Source organism: Acomys minous (genome assembly GCF_964271855.1).
Source record: "Acomys minous genome assembly, chromosome: 14".
Lineage (NCBI taxonomy): Eukaryota > Metazoa > Chordata > Mammalia > Rodentia > Muridae > Acomys > Acomys minous.
Window position 1 is genome coordinate 93881763 of NC_140496.1, and position 22739 is coordinate 93904501.

The 22739-nt window shown below is 39.9% G+C and overlaps 1 protein-coding gene across 3 annotated transcripts in view; it reads left to right on the forward strand.

Annotated features, from left to right (window-relative positions):
* The window catches only part of STPG2 (sperm tail PG-rich repeat containing 2), a 428379-nt gene that overhangs the window by 62775 nt on the left and 342865 nt on the right, over window positions 1–22739 (forward strand). For all 3 annotated transcript variants that reach the window (XM_084757397.1, XM_084757398.1, XM_084757396.1), the window contains one exon: window positions 21448–21555. In XM_084757397.1, the coding sequence (XP_084613523.1) occupies window positions 21448–21555 (108 nt within the window). The remainder of the gene's footprint in view (window positions 1–21447; window positions 21556–22739) is intronic.

A 22739-nucleotide genomic window follows, 5' to 3' on the forward strand; every position in this document is an offset into this window, starting at 1 on the left:
ATTCTGAATGTAAATCAATATCTATCATATCTCATCATTATCAACTTAAAACATCTATCTAGACCTAAAAACATCTTAAGTCCTAAATAACTAAGCCTAATTGTAACACTAAACTATCTTATCTTCAACCCCATCAGAGACTTGAGAGGGAATAAAATTAATTACCTGAGTGTACATGGGGTACAGGTTAGCTGCTTCCCAAATGAGAAGATGACGGAGACAGTAGGTGTTTGTGTGAATATACACCACAAATTGTGACACAGCACCTTGCTATTCTAGAGATACTCAGATTGAAGGATGGATGTATACATATCAAATTTACTACAGTGAGGGGTTTGTAGTCTTAAAAATATTCCATGGGTTGGAGACAGGGCTCAATGGTTAAGTCTTTTCCATCTGTTCTGCCTGTGTGGGTATCCCTAACATGCCCATCTTACTCTTTAAGTACTATCTTTGTTGAAGCCGAAATCCTTTATATGGGGCAGGATTTTCCTGATACTCCTATAAATTTGGTGCTCTCTTTATGCTATCTATACAACAATCAGAAATGTCTTCTAATAATAAACACCAGATCATGTTGTTCCTTTACCCAAAGCATTTTTACCACTCTTAGAATAAAATTCATACAGTCTATTGTATCTAAAAGTTCAACAATGAAATAGAATCCGTGCACTCCTTCAATTGGATATTTTACATTTTTCTACATGTCATATTCTAGGTATTCTATTGACCTTTTGAAATTTTGTTTGAACATGTCACACTGCTTCCTCTCTTTAACTATTTTTTAATTAAATTTTGATCCTAGCTGAAATACATTTTTTGTTGAAAACTACTCCCCTGGTTTTATTTGTGTTTAAATAGAGCCTCTTTACCAAGCCACGCAATCTAATCACCAATTCATGCAGCGGAATTTTATCCAGCAACATGGCTGCTCTGACAAGGGATCATTTCCAAATATCTTCGAGATCTGTGTGGTTCAGCTGGAATGCAGAAATGCCACACACCTTTAATCCCTCTGGCTGGAACACAGACACACAGCTTTAATCCCAAACAATGACATATAATTGAGGAGCAGATAAAGTGATGAATCAGAGAAAGATTTGACAGAATGAGTCAGAGATAGGATATGCTCATTTCTCATGAGAACAGACAGGAAGGAGAGGCTACTTAAGAGAAGTGCAGTAGGGGCATGGCAGGGGGAGAAGACCGAGAGGCAGACACAGAGACAAACAGAGAGACAGAGACAGAGACAGAGAGACAGTGAGTTTGTGAAAGCAGTGCAATACAGTTCTGCTCAGATCGTACAGTTAGTGCAGTCAGTGCAGTTCAGTTTGTGGAGTTCAGAGGTGGTTTTTCCAACCGGAAAAATTTAGTCAGAATCCAAGAGAAGCCAATTTGAATCAGTCAGCTTGAAGAGGAGTTTAAGCCAGAACAGCTGAGTTGAACCAGCCAGTGAGAGTTCAGAAAGCACTAGAAAGAGTGAGTTTATTCAGCAGTAAGTCTTGGAGGCTGAAAACATTCTAGGCCTAGGTTAGCAGATGGAGGCTGGAAGCTGAAGCATTCAAGGTCCGAATTTACAGAAGATTAAACTGTACAGAGGCTAGAAGCTTCCAGGCCTAAAGCTAAGGATAGCTAGAACTGAGAAAGAAATGCTCTGGGCTCGGCCCAAGTCGTGTAGCAGTAAAGCTTGGTATGGCTCTCATTGCATTCCCTCATCTGAGGAAATAAAAACAATGTTTACAAATCCCATTCTATTGTTCTGGTGTAGTTATCTATTTCCTCTGTAATAGAAACCTCCAAGAAGAACATCGTGACAGGCGGATCTCGACCCAGGGCATTCTACTCAAACTACTGCACCAATCAAGGACAATACATGCAGTAAACATTGAACCCCTACTTAGATCTAGCCAATGGACAGGGCATTCTCCGCAGTTGTGTGGAGAGCAGGGACTGACTCTGATATGAACTCTGGTACCACATATTTGACTACTTCCCCTTGGTGGCCAGGCCTGGTGGCACTCAGAGAAAGAAGAGGCAGGCTACCAAGATGAGACTTGATAGGATGTGACCATGTGGTGGGGGAAGAGGTCCCCTTCTGTCACAGACCTAGGGGAGGGGAAATAGGGTGAAAGAGGGAGGGAGGGAGGGAGGAATGGGGGGAGGGCGGGGAGGAGGAGATAAGGGGATAACAATTAAGATGTAATCTGAATAAATTAAAAAGAAAAACAAATCCCATTCCATCTTTTAAAGATTTTTCAACAAAACATTTATTATTTATTATTTGCATATTTGTTTAAAGTTCAAACTCCACGAGAGCAGACATGTTATTTTGCTAACTTTGTTTACAGTACTTTGGGAAAGAAGTTGGCACTTGGCCTATGTAAGTATTTATTAGAATAATCAAAGTTGAGGAGTGGCGCCTCACCACAATGCCTGGACTCTGAGTGGTACTGAGCTCAGTTGTCCTGGCTGCTCTGGTGAGAGAATCACAGTTATGCCTCATGGTTATGTCTTTTGCTACATGACTAATATTGTAAAATCACATGTCTCTCACTTTCCTTTCCTGCATAAGTTTAGTTATTCTAATTATTTATTTTATATGCCTTGCTGTTTAACTTACATATATTTGTGTGAGGGTGTTAGATACTCTGGGAGTGGAGCTACAGATAGTTGTGAGCTGCCATGTAGGTGCTAGCTCTGGTCCTCTGGAAGAGCAGCCAGTGAGTGCTCTTAACCGCTGAGCCATCTCTCCAGCCCCCATAGATTTAGTTTTTATGTAAACCAGACCTGCTGCCTGTGATAGATTCTAAGCTAATCTTGCAATTTCTAACTCCTAGTCTTCTGTGTGCCCTATTTATAGAGTTACCATGCAGTTTTGTGTTCCAGGCAAAGTTCACTAGTATGTGACAGTTGGGTTGAGTAGGGACACATACTCCATATTGGTTTACTGTGTTTTGGATGCGATCTTGAAATTCTTAATAATTTTTGAATAAAGAATCACATCAAATTTTATTTTGAAAAATTTTTAGTATTACCATTTTAAAATAAAGATTGAGTTTTTTATTAACATGTTAATTGTACAAGAGAATAGGTCTCTCTCTCTCTCCACCCCCCTCTTCCCTCCCTCCCTCCCTCTTTCTTTTCTTTTTCTTTCTTATTTTTTTGAAACAGTTTCTCTACATAGGCTTGCCTATCCTAGAACTTGCTTTGTAGAGCAGGCTGGCTTCAAACACACAGAGATCCTTCTGCCTCTGTCTCTGTGGTGTTGGGGTTAAAGGTGTGTGTCACCATCACTCTGCCAAGAATAGGTTTCATTGTAGTGTTTTTATAGTCATATAAAATATGATAATACTCTGATCACATTCCTGCAGCCTATTACCCTTGCTCATATGCAATAGTCTATGTATTCTTCTTCCCAAATAGTCCTGATTCTAATTTTATATCTTTTGTAAAAATCTAGACTCTTCATAAAAGAGAAAACAAATAATATTTGCCTCTGTGCATCTAGCTCATTTTCTTTATATGATGATTTCCACTCCCACCAAGTTTTCTGTAGCAATGTAATTTTGATTTTCTTTATGTTTCCCTACCTTGTCCCCTTGTATATATGTACCACATTTTCTTTATCCATTTACCTTTTGGTGGGCATGTAGGCTAATTCCATATATTGGTTATTATAGTTGTCCCCAATAAAAATGGATATGGAAGTATGTCTGTGGAATTCTTTAGATATATACGAATGAATGAGACAACTGGGTCATATGGATTCTAGAATTTGCTGTTTTCACTTTCTTTTAAAAATTTTTATGGTTCTTCCCTCACATATTACATCCTGACCACAGTTCCCTCCTCCCTTTCCTCTTCCCAATATCCCCTCCCCCAATGCGTTCCCTTGGAAAAGAGCAGGCCTGCCAGGGATGTCACACAAACACAGGATAACAAGTTACAATAAGATCAGGCACATATCATCACATCAAGGCTGGTTGAGGCAACCCAGTAGGAGGGAAAGTGTCCCATAATCCCATAAGTAGGCAGAGACAGCTCCTGTTCCCACTGTTTGGAATCCCAAAGGAACCAAGTTACTCAGCCATCACCTATATGCAGAGGACCCCCTATATGCCAGACCCCCCACAGGCTTCTGATCTCGGATCTCCACAACCTATCTGGTTCCTCCTGTTTTCTCCTCCCTTGCAGGACTCTCTGAGCTCCACTTAATGTTTGGCTATTGGAACTCTGCATCTGTTCCCTTGATAGCCATTCTCTCTCTCCCTCCCCCCTCTCTCTCATATATATATATAATTTAAAAATTTTAATTTATTCACTTTACATCCTGATTGTACTCCCTCCTTTGTCTCCTCCCAGTCCCCTCTCCCTTATCCCCTAGTCCCCAGAAAAGGGGAGCCCTCCTCCTCTATCATCTGACCCCAGCCTATCAAGTCTAATCTGGACTGCCTGCATCCTCTTCCTCTGTGGCCTGGCATGGCCACCCCATCAGGGGGAAGTCATCAATGAGTAGGCACCAGAGTCCATGTCAGAGGTAACTCCTACTCCCAATATTATGGGAATGACAAGGAGACTGTACTGCCTATTGACTACATCTAAGCAGGGCATCTAGGTCCTCAACATGCATGATCCTTGGGGCTAATATCTGAAATAAATAAATATATATATTTAATTGGACCAAATAGTCCAATTAAAAGTCGGGTACAGAGCTAAACAGAGAATTCTCAACAGAGGAACATCTAATTACCAAGAAACATATAAAGAAATTCTCAACATCCGTAGTCATCAGAGAAATGGAAGTCAAAATGACTCTGGGATTCCATCTTATATCTGAGAGAATGGCTAAAATAAAAAACTCAATTGACAGCGCATATTGGAGAGGATGCAGAGAAAGGGGAACACTCCTCCATTGCTTGTAGGAGTGCAACTTGTACACTCAAGAAATCAATCTGACACTTTCTCAGAAAATTGGGGATAGTGCTGCCTCAAGTCCCAGCAATACCACTCCTGGCCATATACCCAAAAGATTTTCCACCACACAACAAGAACATTTGCTCAGTTATGTTCATAGCAGCCTTATTCGTAATAGCCAGAATCTGGAAACAACCTACATGTCCCCCAAGACCCCAAGAATGGACAAAGAAATTGTGGTACATTCATACAATGGAATACTACTTGATAGCCATTCTTAATGGAATGAGATTGAATCTCAATGTAGTTTCATTTGCATTTTCTTGGTAAAGATATTGAACCTTTTTGCATGTATTTATTGGACATTAGCAATTTTTATTTTTGTAACTATTTATCCATTTGTTAGTTGTATTGGTTGGCCCCTTAACTTATAACGGCTTGACCATCTTCCTCTAAAAGACAAGGACAAACACAAGACTGGAAAGATGCCTCTGTCGATGAATTGCTTTCAGTGCAATTTTAAAGGTCTGAGTTTACAACACAGCTCTTACAAAAACTCCTAACATACGGAAGTTCATGCTTATAAGCCCAGTGCAGTGGGGTGTAGACAGGTGGATCACTCTTACTCACCAGCTTACCTGCTCTAGCTAGTAAGCTTGAGACCAAAGACATACCACATTTCAAAAGAGATGGGCAGCTCCTGAGAAACAACATCCAAAGATGTCTCATACATGAGAGCATGCACACACACACACACACACACACACACACACACACACACACACACACAGAGATAGAAAGAGACAGACAGACTGACTGATAGAGATATCTGCATCCCCCTGTTCATCGCCGTGTTAGTCACAGTATCTGTAATATATAGCTAGCTATGTACTTACTGAAGGGTGAATACAGATGTGTTGCTGTTGTGTCAAACAACATGGAAGAATCTGGAAAAATGTTCACAAGTGCATTAAGTCTCCGTCAGAGTGGGTTTACATGGCTTATCACATAGAAACAGTAGATTAATGATGGCTTTTGTGGCTGGATCTGGATGTCAAGGAAAGATATATATATGCATTTCAGTTAGGAGTAATAAGAGAGCTTTCTTATAGCGTGTCAAGCAATGGTTAATTATACCAAATGCGTACATTAAAGTTGATAAAAGTGTATCCTAAACAGAGAAACCCTGTCTCCAAAAAAATGTGTATCTTAAATATTCTAATCCTACACATAAAAATGAAAGTATCTGATATGACATTTCTTAGTTTCATGGTTTTAATAATTTCATGATATATATGTTTATCGGAATATTACATTGCATGTGTTAAGTGTATAAAACTTTAAGTGTGTTGATTATACTTCAGTAAATCTAGAAAAATACAATATTATGAACTCAGTGAAGCTGTGGTCATCTGTTTGCATGCCTGTGTACACACATATGTGCACACACACATGCACACTTACACACACACACACACACACACACACACATACACACAGATGTGAACAGAAGAGGGAGACTACTTGGAAAGAAAAAGGAGGTCATCAGGAGTGGGAGAGGGTAGGGGAAGATAATGCAGAGTGAGTGTGGTCACAGTGGATTGAGTTCATGTTAAATTGTCACAGTAAATAATAATCCCTCCAAGCCCTCATTCTTTATGATTTTACCTTGTATCTCAAGTAAAGAGAAAACATGAATATGATCAACCCTTATAATGTATAGATAATGAAGAAATGCACAATTGATATAATAATTTTCCATTGTAACATAAAAATGTTGATGAGGAGACAGGTGATTATATGAGCTATTGAAATGAAATATAAAGCTAGGTGTGGTGGCATACACTTCTCATCCCATCACTGGGAATTCCAGTGCAGGTGCACCTCTGTGAGTTCAATGACAGCCTGGTCTGTATTGTGTGCTCCAGGCCAGCCAAGGATGTATAGTGATCTTTGTCTCAAAATACCAGAAAGAAAAAAAAAAAAAGAAATATGAAGCTAATATCAGTATAGATCATTATGATTTCATTATGTCTTTTTATATGGAACATTTTGTATCTGTGGTTTGGATTAATTGCGTCCAGACCACAATAGTGTGCTCTTCAACTCATCTTCAATCTTCTCATGACTTGAAAACAATCAAATGTAAGTACAGGCAACTTATATCTGAGATTTGAGTGTTTTTCTCAGCTCAGGGTTTCTTCCTGTTTTTGGAGAAAGAAACTGATGATATATTATTTAGACATTATATAAACCACTTTCATATGTTGCAACAGATCATAAAGGAATGATTTCTAGGACTACTTAATATTGGATTAGACATGCACTCAACTATTGTCATTCCAGTGGAAACTCCCAACCTTCCAGATTATGGTATCACAACTTATTATCTGCTACAGAGCTGACTGTAATCTTCATTGAGCCATCTCCTCATAATTTCTGGGCCATTTGTGTTTGACATAAACATACTTGGCAGCCACAAAACTTTGGTGCAATTTACAGAGATCTATGGTTATGAATTTAAATGAACAAACTTCACATAGGAGTCAACACAAGGAAGCAATTTCAGATACAACCTAAATTATGCTATCCATCAGTGAGGTGCATATAGCTACACAGCGAGAGACTACAAACACTATTATTCTTCATATTGCAATATAACTACTTTGTTACTGATTCTCAAAAGGAACAGCTGATTTTAATTATCAAGAACCTCAAGAATATCCCTTAAAACTACCCAAATTGGTGATCTAAATTGTACCGACCTAAATTGTTCATCTAGGAGGCTGCAGATATAGATGCAAAGAGACTGTTATATAAACAAGTGCTTGCTTTCCTCTGAAGTTTCAGAGTCCCTCTTAGTCTTATCTTGTGCTATAAAAGAATTTTTAGGATGAATAATTTTTAGTGAAAGGAGATTCATTTTGGCTTACAGTTCTAGAGGTTGGGAAGCTCAGGACTGAGAAGGCACGTTTGGTGAGGGCCTATACTTTCTCAGTTCATGGCAAAAAGCAGAAGGCATGTGGCCACATGGAGAAGAAAAAAAAAGGGGCCAAATATATCATCATCATCATCATCATCATCAACAACAACAACAACAACAGCAACATGGATTTACTCCTGAAGGTTCCCCCTCATGACCTAAACATTGCTAACTGCTCCACTTCCCAAGGTAGCTACATTGAAGAATTAACAGCCCTCCACATGGACTTTCTAGACACATTCAAACCAAAGCAAACATTAGTTTCAGTAATCACAAGTAATTAAAGTAGCTTACTACATTGAATCATGACGTACCTCATTGTCTTGAACTTAGACATTTACGTTGATAGTTCACCATACACGATCAGTGACTATTGTGATTTCAGTACTTGATGACTTGATTTACAAGTCACCTGTATTCACCTGTTCATGACATCTGTCTACTGGGCTAGCTGAATCCACTTTCATTAACTTCTTTTTCTGATTGCTACCAGCCTGCCTCTGTTATGTCTTATAGAGGAATAGTGCATGAGAAATTCTAAGCTGCCATGTTCACTAGTTTGTGAATAGGACCAAGTGTTCTGCATCATAACAAGAATTGTGAAGATGAACATAGCCTCTTTATAGGATCAGCTCATTTTGATGTGAATCAGCTATTGGTGTCTGTGAAGGTCACAGACTTTACTACTAGTATGAGCATTATAATTTTACCATGGAAACAATTATAGATAGGCATAGACATACAACATCATTTCTCAAACATTTTTTTAAATTCAAAGTGATCTTATTTCTCTTGTGCACAGGAGAATTTATGCCACTAGAGCAGAGGCTGTGGGCGACTTGAATTTTGAATTGGGTGGGAGGGCACGCTTGGTCTTACAGTATCAAGCCAACCATAAAGCCTGCTCTCTATCTGAATCCAAATCAGGAGTAATTTAGCATCCTTCTCCTTTCTGTTCCTCTCAAGATGCTTGTGAACAGCAACTGTTTTCTTAATCTAATGGTAGAGTTCCTCCAGGAGACCAGGGGCATGGCCTTTGGATTTAAGGATTCTCAAGATTTTATCACCAGTCACAAAACAGGCCTGTGCCACACCATGTGAGTCCCTCAGGGTCACACCTATCTGGGAGGTACTCAGGCTTTTCTTGGCCAGTTTGTAAATTTGTTTCTTTATGCCATCAGATGTGAACTTCAGCCTCCTGGGGACACTAAGATAGGGCAGCACCGACTGGGATAGGCCCTATCTGTCCAACCTACAGGAGTGCGCATGCCACCCATAATGGCAGATAGCTGGCAGCAAAGAGACTCTCAAACATTTTTATAACCAATTTTACAATGTATACAAATATGTAAAAGAATATACATGCAAGGATATTTGAAATAGACTAAGATATTAAAGAAACAGAATGTGGAATCTTGTGTTTTTATGTCATATTTAAAGTTTTTAAAATTGAGTTAATTACCAACACTTGTACTTTGTGAGATTGGGATTTTACACACAAATCCAGATTTTCTCCTTAAAATAAGAAAACACAAACAAACACACAAGCCAACTCTTACAACAATAACTCTGATTTGATTAAATGTTGCTCACGGGGTAAGGTAGAGTGATTTCCATGTGAGACAATTAGTGCCTGCCTGGTCCCAGTAGGCACTGGATGCTCTTTTGTGAGTATATTACTAATTAATCATACAGTGCTCTTTCAATTAATTTAATATTGCTTCATTTGGATGATTTCAACTGTCTGTGTATTATTCCATTAATGTTAACATTTTTCTCTTTGAAAGGGAAATTTAGGTTAGAGGAAAAAGGAGTTAAATGACCATATGTGGAAGTTCATATTGCAATACACATTAATAAATATCAATCTCCAAACATTTACATAGTACCAATTTGCCAAGATAGGCATCACGAATGTCTATTGCTACCAGATAGGTACTTCACATATGTATTGTAGTAATTGCCAGAAAATTATAAAGAGCATTTGTTTATTTATTTATTTATTTTTGGTGAAGAAAAGAGCAGAGAAGCTTTCTGTGGTAAGAGTGGAAGGTGTGGATTTAGACTGCTGTATTACTGTTTTTGCTCAACTGAGTTACGAATACCAGTGTTGACATGAATTGTTACTCAGCAATTGTATTATGGAATCTAAATAGCTTTTCATGAGCATTATTGAGTTTCATCCTGTTCTCTGTGTGGCACTATATATTACAACTTTCCTCTCTAGAGGAGTAATTTATGGCCAGGCTCAGTGACTTACACTTACATTTTCCCTCTTTGATTTGCTTGCCTAAATTTATACCAGATAGCTACTTTTGTTTTCTTTTGTTGTTACGGGTAACGAGTACATGATTTAGCCTACAAAGCACTTCCTGTCTCTAACTTAATGTTCTCACTTGGATGACATACAACTGAAGTGTGGCATCTGAGGCCCAATGGCAACTGTAGTGCTACTGTTGATTAATATAATGATACTTTTCAAATTGCTTTAGAGTTTGCCTTACCATGTTTATTTGATTTAGTTCTGTTTATATCTGGTTAGTTTTAAAAAAAGAATCTTTGCTTTCTGAGATCAGAATCAAAGCATACATTATGTTTTTTAATGAATCAAAGTTTACATTGTAATTATGCAAACAAGTGTAATTGACAGATGCTCTCTATGGTCCACATCCAAGTTAGATGCTACTCTGTTCAAGCCATCCTGAGGGTGATCTATGAGTGTTAACTATATCTAGGATGTAATTTAAAATGCATTTCATTTCAAGGGAAGGAGCTGCTTTCCTATACTGTAAACACAATGCCAGAAATCTCATAAACATTACACGGCATTTTAGCCATTTTAGCTTTTTTATTTATGTGGTTTCCCCAGAAAACACAAGCAGTTTTATGGTTTCAGGAGTCACTGTCTATACTTCTTAATTCCACTGTGTGTTTAGACCCCTCACTCCTCATTGGGTTCCAACCCTGTAGAGATCAATGCATGTATGGCACCTTCACTTTGATGCCATATAGGAACTCTGAAACAAACACTCAGAATTGAACTGATCTTTTTCTGAACCTTGCTCTGCTTCTGGTTTCTCTGACTATTGCTTCTTAGCCAGAATGTTTCACACAAACACTTGTATCTGGGAAAGGGAGGTTGGGTATTGCAGCATACCAGTCCCAACCACTTATACGCTATGGAGCTTTGGAAATAATTTATTTGCCTTATATGGTTTTCTTATCTGTGAATTGAGATGGAAGTAGTCCTTGGTGAAAAGTAGGTGTTTGGAAATCATTAGTTGTCCTTTTAGTTATTGGTTACAGAATACCCAACTGTCTCAATGTAGCACCTTAAAGCAACAACTGCTGCTTTTCATGACTGCATTAACAACAGAAAATAGGGCTCAATTACTAAAACAAACAGTACTAGTGGACTCTCTGGCTTATTGTAGACAAAGAATACAAATAAAGCAGCATCAATGACAGGGCAGTAGTGGTGGTGATTAATAATGATGATGATGATAATAATAATAAACAATAACTGTACTAGTTATTTATTATTTTTGAGATAGGTCTCATTACGTAGCTCACCTTGAGCTCTCTTTGTAGGGCAGGGTAGCCTCATGATCCTCCTGCCTCTTTCTCTCATGTTCTGGGGCTACAGGCTTGTGCCACCTGGCATGGCTAAGTTAGTTTTCTTTATGGTATTTAGGAGTCCTAGCTATTGCTATCATGCTTGTTTTGTCATTTATTGATACTTCAATGCAGTATTTAATTGACTTTGTCCTCCATCCTTGCTATAATTTTGTTTAATCACATCTTTGGTAGTATATCCTTTTTAAAAACATTTCAAAATATTTACTATGTTCATATTTTTTAGTCTAGAACATCAAATTTCTTGCTGAGTTTTTCTCTCTGTTGCTTAGATTTTCATCAGTATTGCCAATTTTTGGGTCATTCAAACTTTGGCTGATAACTTTCCTCTCCAGGGCCACTGAATTGATTTGCTTGTTATGTTCTTTTTGATATCACTGATTATTATTGTAATTATTATTATTTTTATTTGCAAATATCTCATTTTGTGCCTAGATATTGTTCACCTTTCAGTATTCCCATGTCCTCCCCTTTTCCCTTGTGATCTCCTCCATGCCCCCCAAAATTTTGTGTGGTCTATATATTCATTGAAGAATGGTCAAATTCTAGTGGCCAGACTTCCCAAGGATAATGTCATTTTAGCTGAGGAGAGCTGGCCAGTGCTGGAGCAGGGCAGGGCCAGCTCTCCTGTGAGGGGTGGGCTGAATCTCCTATGCCCATGGAAGTTAACATGGCTTCAGGCAGCAATCTGGGCCCCAGGCTTGGGTGGTAACATGAGTCATAGGGCTATATCAGGACCATTGACCCAGTTAGAGCTTTCAGTGGCTCCGGGGACCATGAGACTCAACATGATCTTAGGTGAATACACATGCTACTCACATCAGCATGGCTCTCTGAGGCAGCAAAACCCAAGGCCATTACTGAGGCATCAGGCAGCAGCACAGACTGCATGCAGCCACGTGGATCTCAGGTTTCATCATGGTCTAGGGCAGCAGCATGGTCCACCAACATGGCCTTTGGTGGCATTGTGGAACACAGTGGTCCTTCAAGGAGGTCCAGTCTAGAAAGTGAACCTTTCCTTATCACTTTTTAAAATTTTAATTTTATTAATTTATTCAGATTACAACTTAATTGTTTTTGTACAATCCTCCTTTTTAAAATTAATTTATTCACATTACATCTAAATTGTTATCCTATCCCTTGTATCCTCTCATTCTTCCCTCCCTCTCATTTTCCCCTTACTCCCCTCCCCTATGACTGTAACTGAGATCTGGGCCCTGGTGTCCTGCTCAAACTGTGGCACCAGCCAAGGACAATATGTGCAGTAAACTTCAAACAACTCAATTGTTATCCCATCACTTGTATCCTCCAGTTCCTCCCTCCCTCCCACTTTCACCCTATTCCCTTCCCCTAGGTCTATGACCAAAGGGACCTCCTCCCCCACTATATGGTCATAGGCTATCAAGTCTCATCTTGGTAGCCTGCTTATCCTTTCTTTGAGTGCCACCAGGCTTCCTCACCAAGGGGAGGTGGTCAAATATGGGGCACCAGAGTTCATGTCAGAGTCAGTCCCCGCTCTCCACATTAACTGTGGAGAATGTCCTGTCTACTGGCTAGATCAGAGTAGGGGTTCGATGTTTACTATTGAATTGTCCTTGGTTAGTGCAGTAGTTTGAGCAGAGCCAGAAGGATCCCATGGCAGGACAGGATGTTGTAGGGGCTGAGTCCATGTGTGCATAAGCCCCAGGCTATTTTACATGTTCTCACTGACCCCACTGGGCAGTGACAGTATGTCATCCCCTCTCTCTGTTTTTCTTTCTTTCTTTGTTTTTGTTTTTTGACACAGGGTTTCTCTTGTAGTCCTGGCTGTCATAGACTCACTTTGTATACCAGGCTGGCCTCGCCTCGAACGCAAGATCTGTCTGCCTCTGTCTCCCGAGTGCTAGGATTAAAGGCTTCTCTCTGTTTTTCTCTTTCCCAGCACTCACTGTATTTGTTCATTGTAGTCGTAGTGGTGCCCGTCCATTCTGAGCTACAGTCTCAACATGGTAAGTTCACATGAACAGCTCTTGTCTGTATTCCGAAGGTATTGTTTCCTTACAGTCATCCATTGCCTGTGGCTCTTAAAGAAAACACCCTTACCCCCACTTCCATAGTGATCCCTGAGCCTTGAGAGAAGGGAATACACTACACACACACACACACACACACACACACACACACACACACACACACACACACCATTTAGGGCTGAGCATTCTGCATTCTCTTATTCTACATACCTTGGCCAGTTGTATGTCTGTGTTAATAACCATCTACTACAAATAGAAATTTCTGTAATAAGGAGTGAGAGATGCATTAATTTGTGAGTATGAGTAGTCAGTAGGTGTTGGTTTAATACTATGACATTTAGAAGAACAATAGCAACAGAGTCACTCCTAGGGCTTATAAACTGTCTTGTGATGGGTTCTATGCCAGGTAATGGTACCTGTTATTACTTACATCTTGTCGAGCAGGACTTAATGCACTTGTAAATTGCTTGGTTACCAATGTGATGCTCATGCTGTTGTTGCACCAGAGAGCATACTTTATCAGGTCAATCATTAACATAGATCACAGGGCTTATTGCTGAACATGGTTTTTCCCTTTGGGAACTCATACTTTTTAAAACAGAGCAGCAATACATGGTTTTGGTCATGTGCTTTCACAGGCTCTCACTGACAGTGTGGTCCCTTTGCATGTTTAGGTTCTGTGAGTTGTTGCAAGTCTGATCTTTCAGCTGGACCCAATGCCTAATCATTTTGCCCCCAAACTACTAAACAATCAAGCTCCATGTTTCTCAGCTGAGTGCTGTTTTTGGAGCACGCCTGAGGGTTGCCCCATACCTTTGGTTTTCAAGTCCCACAGTCTTAAGGGCCCTTGAGAAATTTCCTTGTTAAATGATATATTTATAAAATTCCACTTTCTAACTCATCCTGTATCTAGCCATTAATCTAATAAGTAGGCTTTTAGAATACAGAGCATCTACTATCTAAATAAACCATTTCAGAATAAACCATCATTTCTGTGATTTCTTTTTCTTTCAGACACTCAAATGGTAGTCATTTTCCTTTTTTTTTCCAGGAGCCTCTGAGAGATGGCTAAAAGTAGTTGTGTAGGAAAGACCTTGAACAATACAGTTTTCTACAGATTACAGAAGCTGAGCGTTGTGGCGCATGCCTTTAATCCCAGCACTAGGGCGGCAGAGGCAGGTGTATCACTGTGAATTTGAGGCCAGCCTGGTCTACAGAGTGAGTCCAGGACAGCCAGGGGTGACATAGAAACACTGTCTTGAAAAACCAAACAAAACCAAACCAAAAACCATACCAAAACAAACAAAAAACAAAAAACAAAAAAAAAAACCAAAAACCAAAAAAATTTTTTTTATATTTACACACAGTTGAGCCAATGGAACAGTCAGACAATATTTTACTTTTGGGCTCACAATATCTATAGCTGCCAGGCCTTTCTGAGAACACCAGTGGGTCTCTAAATGAATTTCTGATGAAATATGAGAAAATTATAGGAGCCAGTATTGACTTGAGATATCCTATATTATCACTGCTCCTTTCCCGGCAGAATCACTCTGTGATCTGTGACTGTCTGTGACCTGCATAGTGTAGCTCTCTGAGACCTTGTGAAAATCTCTTTCCCATATTTCTTTTATTGAAAATTTATTATTTTCATACAATATATTACAGTTTCTCTTCCCTCCAATTTCTTCAGGATCCTTTCACTTTCCCTCCCACCCAAATGCATACTCCATCCTGGGCCAACCAACCAACCAACCATACCCTTTCTTTCTTTCCTTAGAAAACAGAGAGACACAAATTAATAATAATAATAATAATAATAATAATAATAATAATAATAATAATAAAAAACAACAGCAAAAAAGGACAAATTGGGATAGGACAAAACCAACCAGCTAAGCAAGTAAGCAGAAGAAAAAGAGACATACATGTTCCCCCCCAACATCAATCCCATAAAAACAACAAAATTGAAAGCGTAATAGATATGCAAAGAACTTGTAAGTTAAAAAAAAATGCCAGCAGCGCCTTGGAGGTCCCGTGGATCTGTGTCTTGCTTCAACAGTGTTTGGGCGGAACAGACCCGGGGTCTCCCTAGTTAGCTTCCCTCCGCCTTACAGTCTCTCCATTGCCTCGCTGCCGTGGGCTCCTAGGACCAACCTGCAGCTAGCTCCATACTGCGGGTCAGCCACGACCTCCCAGATTCCTAAGAATTATACCTCTGAAGTGGAAGCTGCTGTGAACCGCCTGGCCAACTTGCACCTGTGGGCCTCCACCTACCTACCTCTCTCTGGGCTACTATTTTGATTGCCACTTTTTCTGCGAATTGGCCGAGGAAAAGCAGGAGAGCACAGAGCGTCTCCTCACGTTGCAGAACGAGCACGCGGTGGGGATGGGGGTGGGGATGGGGGTGGGGATGGGGGTGGGGATGGGGGTGGGGATGGGGGTTGGGGGTTGTGCTGTCTTCCAGGATATGCAGAAACCATCTTAAGATGAGTGGGTAAAACCAAGGAGGCCATGGAAGCTGCCTCAGCCCTGGAGAGAACCTGAGCCAGGCCCTCTTGGATCTTGGTTCCCTGGGTTCGGCTGGCACAGGCCCTCACCTCTGTTATTTCTTGGAAAGCCACTTCCTGGATGGGGAGGTGAAGCTCATCAGGCAGCCACCTGACCGACTCTGGGAGAGCATCTCTGAGTGTCTCTCAAGCACGACCAGGAGGCCTCCTCGCCTTCCAAGGGCTCCCTCCTCAGCTCCGCACCAGCCAGTCTTAGGACCTCCACCTGAATGAAGCTCATGCTGCTTAGGCAGCTTCATAACTGCCCTGGAGCCCCTCCTAAGTCTTGGATCAAGTAAAAGTAAAACTTTTTGAAACAGAAAGAGAAAAGAAAAAAAAAAAAAAAGAAAGAAAAAAAAAAAAGAAAAAGAAAAAGAAAAAAATGCCCTGATAAAACATTGAGACAAGGATGCCACCGAGTTCTGTTTGCGTTGGATGTTGGCCATCAACTGGTAGGCATGGGGCCTGCTTTTAAGAGTGGTTTGTATCCCAAATAAGACTCTGCTGGAGAGAACTAATTTTTCAAACATGAGTAGTTCAGTTCTGGGTTAGGGATGGGGGCTTGTTACACTTCTGTCGGTGCTAGGATCCCGTCTGGTTAGACCATGCTGGTCCTGTGAGGCTGCCACAGCTCTGACTTCATGCATACCATTGTCCTGCTGTGTTTAGAAGGACTTGCTTTTCTGGTGTTTTCCAGCCCCACTGGCTGGCTTGCTTGCTTGCTTGCTTGATTTATTTCACATTACATCCCAATTATTATCAAGTAACTCTTATCCCTCCCTCTTTCACCCTATTCCTATCTTTGACTGGGTTGGGGGGAGAGGCCTGATCACAGCGTATCATCAGGATAGTCTGCATCCTCCTTTTTTTTTTTTTTTTTTTTGTGGGCCCACCAAGGGGTAGTGATCAAATAGCAGGCACCAGAGTTCATGTCAAAGGCAGTTCCCGCTCTTCCGTCCTCCTTCACACACGTGGAAAATGAGCTGTCCATTGACTACATCTGAACAGGGCATCTAGGTACTTTGCAAGCATAGTCCTTGGCTGGTGCATCAGTTTGTGCAGGACCCGAGTCCACCTTTGTCGGCCTTGGTGGTCTCCCTGTGGAGCTCCTGACCCCTCCCAGTTCTTCTACCCCCTCCCTACTCTTCTATACAACTCTCAGTGCTCTGCCTAGAGTCTGACTACAAGTCCCAGTATCTGTCCCAAACCCCCGCTGGGTGGTGTCTCTCATAGGGCATCTATGTAGGCTTAATATCCACTTGTAAGTGAGTATATACCATACATGTCTTTCTGGGTCTGGGTTACCTCACTCAGGATGTTTGTTTCTAGTTCCATTCATTTGTTTCATATGCCAAGATTTCCTTGTTTTTAATAGCTGAATAGCATTCCACAGTTTCTTTAAAAACCACAGGATCATCTCCTTAGATGACAAAAAAGCACTTGACAAAATTCAACAGCCATTCATGTTAAAAAGTCTTAGAGAGATCAGGAATCCAAGGCACATACCTAAACATAGTAAAGGCAATATACAGCAAGCCTATAGCCAACATTAAACTAAATGGAGAGAAACTTAAATCAATTACACTGGAATCAGGGACAAGACAAAGCTGTCCACTGTCTCCATATCTCAATATAGTACTTGAAGTCTTAGCTATAGCAATAGGACAACTAAAAGAGATCAAGGGAATACAAACTGGAAAGGAAGAAGTCAACATATCATTATTCCCAGATGGTATGATAGTACATATAAGTGACCCCAAAAAATCTACCAACGAAATCCTAAAACTGATAAACACTCTCAGCAAAGTGGCTGGACACAAAATCAACTAAAAAAAAAATCCATAGCCCTCCGGTAAAAAAAGGACAAATGAGCTGAGAAAGAAATTAGGGAAACTACACCCTTCACAACAGCCATAAAAAAACAAGCGTCTTAGTGTAACTCTAACTTCTGGGTCTTACAATTGTTCTTTCTTCTCTACTGCAAGGTTCCCCGAGCCTTGAGGGATTTGGTGAAGACATCCCATTTAGCATTGAGTGTTTCAAGGTCTCTCACTGCACATTTTGTGGCTGTGGGTCTCTGTATTTGTTGTAATCTACTGTAGGAGGAAGATTTTCTGATGATGACTGAGCAAGATACTGATCTATGTATGAGTATAGCATTTTGTTGCTATATTCCTTTAGCAGAACTGTAAAATTTGGATTCCCCTGGCTCTAGACTCAGGTTCTCGGCCACCTGAGTGGTGTCAGGGATGGTTTCCATCTCATGCAGTAGGGCCTTAAATCAAATCAGATACTGAATGGTTACCCTCACTATCATTATTGCACTAGTGCACATTGCATGCAGGTCGTCATTGCAGATTGAAGGGCTTATAGCTGGCTTTGTGCTTACCTTTCTGCTTTGGTAGTGTGCAGAGTTCCTTTCTGTACTAAAGTCACTAGCACCTAGGAGTGAAGGCTCTAGGTAGGCTTCATCTTGATTTTCCATGTTCAATGAGTTGTCTAGGTTTTGTCTTCTGCAGGGTTTGGCAATTAGTTTCTGGAGAGAAACTGATAGCCTTTGCAATAGCCTAGGTTGTTTGCGTGTTTCTATGGAGTTCCTGTGGCCAATACTTTATCAGATATAACACAGTCCTCGGCATTGGGAGATTCATTTGGTGACAAGAGGATATTCAGTTGGGGATGTTTCCTCTGTTATTTGGTGATTTCATTTTTATTGCCTTCATATATGTATATATTTTAGGAAGCTTCTACTGTAGTGGGTTTTCATATGACTCCTCAAATGGCCCATAATTTTGCTGTCCTTCTATTTGCATTTCCCTGATGAATAAGGATGTTGAACATTTCTTTATGTGTACCATATGTGTTTCCTTTTTAGGATTCTGCTTACATCTGTACCCTAGTCTTTAATTTGTTTATTTGTTTTTTGGTGCCTAGTATTAAAAATTCCTTACATATTTTAGATATTATTCCCCTATTGTATTTGCAATTGGTAATCTTTTTCCATTCTGTAGGCTGCCACATTGTATGAATGATGGTGTCCTTTTCCATAGAGGAACTTATAGTTTTAGAGGTTTAGACCATTATCATCATGGTGGGAAGCATGGTCTCATGCAGGCCGACATAGTGCTGGAGAAGGAGCTGAGAGTTTTATATTTGGATCCACAGGCAGCAAGAAGAGACTGGCCTGGCTTGAACATCTGAGAGCTCACAGCCCACCCCTAGTGACACCCTTCCTCCAACAAGGCCATACCTACTCCAAAAGTAGTGCCACCCTCTACGATCCTATGGAGCCATTTTCATTCAAACCACCATGTTCTACTCCCTGGCCCCTATAGCTTCATAAACTATATCATAATGCAAAATGTATTCTGTCCTACTTCGAAAGTCTCTGTAGCTTATAATAGTCTCAACATTGGTTAAAAGTTCAAAGTTCAAAGTCTCCTCTGAGACTGATGGAATTGTCTTAAATACAATCCCCTATAAAATAAAAATAAGAAAGCAAATCACAAACTTCCAACCTACAGTGGCATAGCATATACATTACTTTTCCTAAAGAGAGGAAAAGGAGCATAGGAAATTCTGAACCAGAGCAAGACTGAAATCCAGATGGGCAAATCCAAACTCTGCATCTCGACTAATGGTATCAGAATGCTCCTCAGATCTCCAACTCCTTTCAGCTTTGTTGACTGCAACATAATCCTCTTGGGATGGTTCCACCCCATGTTAACAACATTCCTTGCCATGGCTCTGTCATCTCTACCATTTTGGTGCCTCCAAGGCAACCCTTGCTTCACTTTTACAACTTCACTCAAGGACCTCTCTAGGCCTCCATGCAGGGGCAACCCTGACACGTACATAGCCTCAGTGGCTTTCCTTAGTCATGGAGGGGGCTCTATAATCCCTTTCTCTTACTCTTGACTCTAAAGCCAGAACCCTGTGTCCAAAGCTGCCAAGTTTTGCTGCTTGTTAGGGCTAGAACATGGCTCCCTCATTTAATTGCATCTTCACTAGCTTTCTGTTTTCAATTGTGTTTTCATTGCTTAAGCTTGACTATCCTGGAACTTGATCTGTAGCCCAGAGTGACCATGAGTTAGAGATGCTCCAGCCTCTGCCTTCAGAGTGCTGGGATTAAAGGTGTGTACCACCACACCTGGCTTCAAGCTTTTCTTCAGTTCCTTTTCACAAGTCGGAAGTTTAGCTGGGTGGCGTCTTGCCCTGAGGTCACATTTCCTTCATTCCATGTGACACCAGGCTCTTCATTAATCTGTTTCTCTCCTTGAACACAGGACATAGCCCTACCCACTTCCTGGTACCTCCTTTCTCCTCAATCTACATTGTGTGTTTTTACTTGCTCAACTTGTTTCTTTTCATTTCACTGCTGAATGGTAGGCACCATGAACCTTCCCTGAGTTGTGACTGACTGTCAATAGACCTAGTGTTGTGTAAGCCCCTTAGAAATGGCTACAGCTGCCATAATCCTAGGATTGCATTGGTTCTGTCACGCCAAGGTCGTAACATTTTACAGGCTTTTGGGGAGAAATTCTTTAGCTGTGGAGGAGCAAATGAGATGTGTAAAAAGATTTAAATTTAACTTTAATTGTTTCTATCACCAAATATATTGTATCAAGGTATTAAGGTATTTGCTGATGAAAAATTATCATCTATCTATCATCTATTTTATCTTGTCTTACTATAATAATAAGGAACTCAGTCCTGTGGTTAATAAGATTACTTTTTATGTATTGAAAAGGATTCAATTAAAAGCTTAGTTTCTTTACATTAAGTATTTGTGTTTAAAATAAAACATTTCCTGCTGCCTATTTGTTTGGCTATTGATTAATGGAAGCTTGAGAAGATAGTGGAGTTTTGTTTTGTTTTTTTTTCTTTTTTTGCTGTTCCTGCCCTGTGCTGCACCCCGTGCACATGATAACCTGGAGCGCCACCACCGAGCTCCGTTCCAAGCCAGACACATTTTACCGGGAAAGGCTAGCTTTGTACCTTGAAATAAAAGGACAGTTGAAGTTGTTTTTATTTCTTTCCTTTAATAGTTAGCCATGTGAAAAGCTAGGATTATTTCTTGTACTTTATCAGCAGGGGGCAGCAAAGCTTCAGGCAGTGTGCATTCAGGGCTGAATGCCGCTTTGACCAGGGCATTTTTTCCCTTTCCTTTTCCTTTTCCTTTTCCTTTCCTTTCCTTTTCTTTTTTTTTTTTCTTTCTCCATTAGGAATTTTTTTTTACTGTTGCTTTCCTCTTAATGGCGAGCTTTGGTAATAGCCTATAAGAATTATCCGGTCTTAGGTGCTGTAGAAAGAAAATCCTTTCTTAATGTATTTCTTTTTTTCTGTAATTTAGGGAGTACCAGGACCTGGAAAGTATGAAATTAAAAGTCAATTTCAGAAGTCAAAACGTATGGCAGCAAATTTAAAAAATGCATCTTCAGGTTTTCTTTCTGAATCAGAGGTAATGGTATACAGACAGTGTCATATACATAGTGTAATAATAGGCGTGATCAGAATTCAGTAAGAAACCCAAAAGTGTTTAAGGAAATTATAAAAAGCAAAATGACACACAGCAAATTAGAAATGGGCATCGCTGGGGCAAAACACTACAAAATTGTAGGCCAAGTTATGTGAAAGAAGGTTGAATATTAACAATAATACACAGATGAATATTTGAATTGGAAGCATCTATTAAACATTTCCTATTAATCAAATTTGCATATGTGAACATTCAGTTCAGATGATAAGAAACACCTATTTTATTCTGAATTCTAAAACATACTTTGCTAATGCATGTATGGAATATTAAGTGCAGCCCATATGGAAAATATGTAACCTTTGGAGAATGGTATGAAAGTGTTCTGTCATACCTGCCATAGGACATACATGCACCTGCCACAAACACCTTCACTAGTGATGCTGCAGTCAGAGCATCTGTTACATAACAACCACTTCACACCATTCAAGGAGCATCCCAAGAAAACTCAAATATGTGTAGGATATTTTTAGAGGAAGAAAATTAAGGAACTGGCAAGCATTTATAATGCAACAGCCTCCAGACAAGGTGGTTGTGAAAATTATCTACTTGTACTATGTGTAGCTCTGATTATTTTATTTAACCTGGGAAAGTTATTAACGTTCAGGTGACTATAGACAACTACTTTGGTTTCAATATATTTAAGATGTCCTCCTTGGAGACAGGTAGACAGATTAAAGATATATTTTATAGATATAATTAAGATTACATTTTAATGAGTTAGATGTTGTGTTGAGGGACTGTGGAGACTCAAGAGTGAATATTAGATTTTAGTCTTGAGCAGTTTAATAGTGCTTAAGGCCCTGCACAGGAGGAATGCATAAAGGACGGTGTGTGTGTGTGTGTGTGTGTGTGTGTGTATACCTTTGATTTTTAAAAACAGTTTATAACCAGTGCTTTTGAGGTTTTTTACTACTTCAATTCATCTAATATATAGTTCTAAATTTGAAAAGATATATGAATTATAGTGATAGGAAAAGAAGTAGTCCAATTAAAAAGATAGACGTAGGGATCAGAACTTCTGCTTTATAGGAGGAAATGTAGTTATGTTTCTGGGAAATTTTAGACATATTTCAGGAATGGTCTAGTATTGTACTTAAATGCAATGA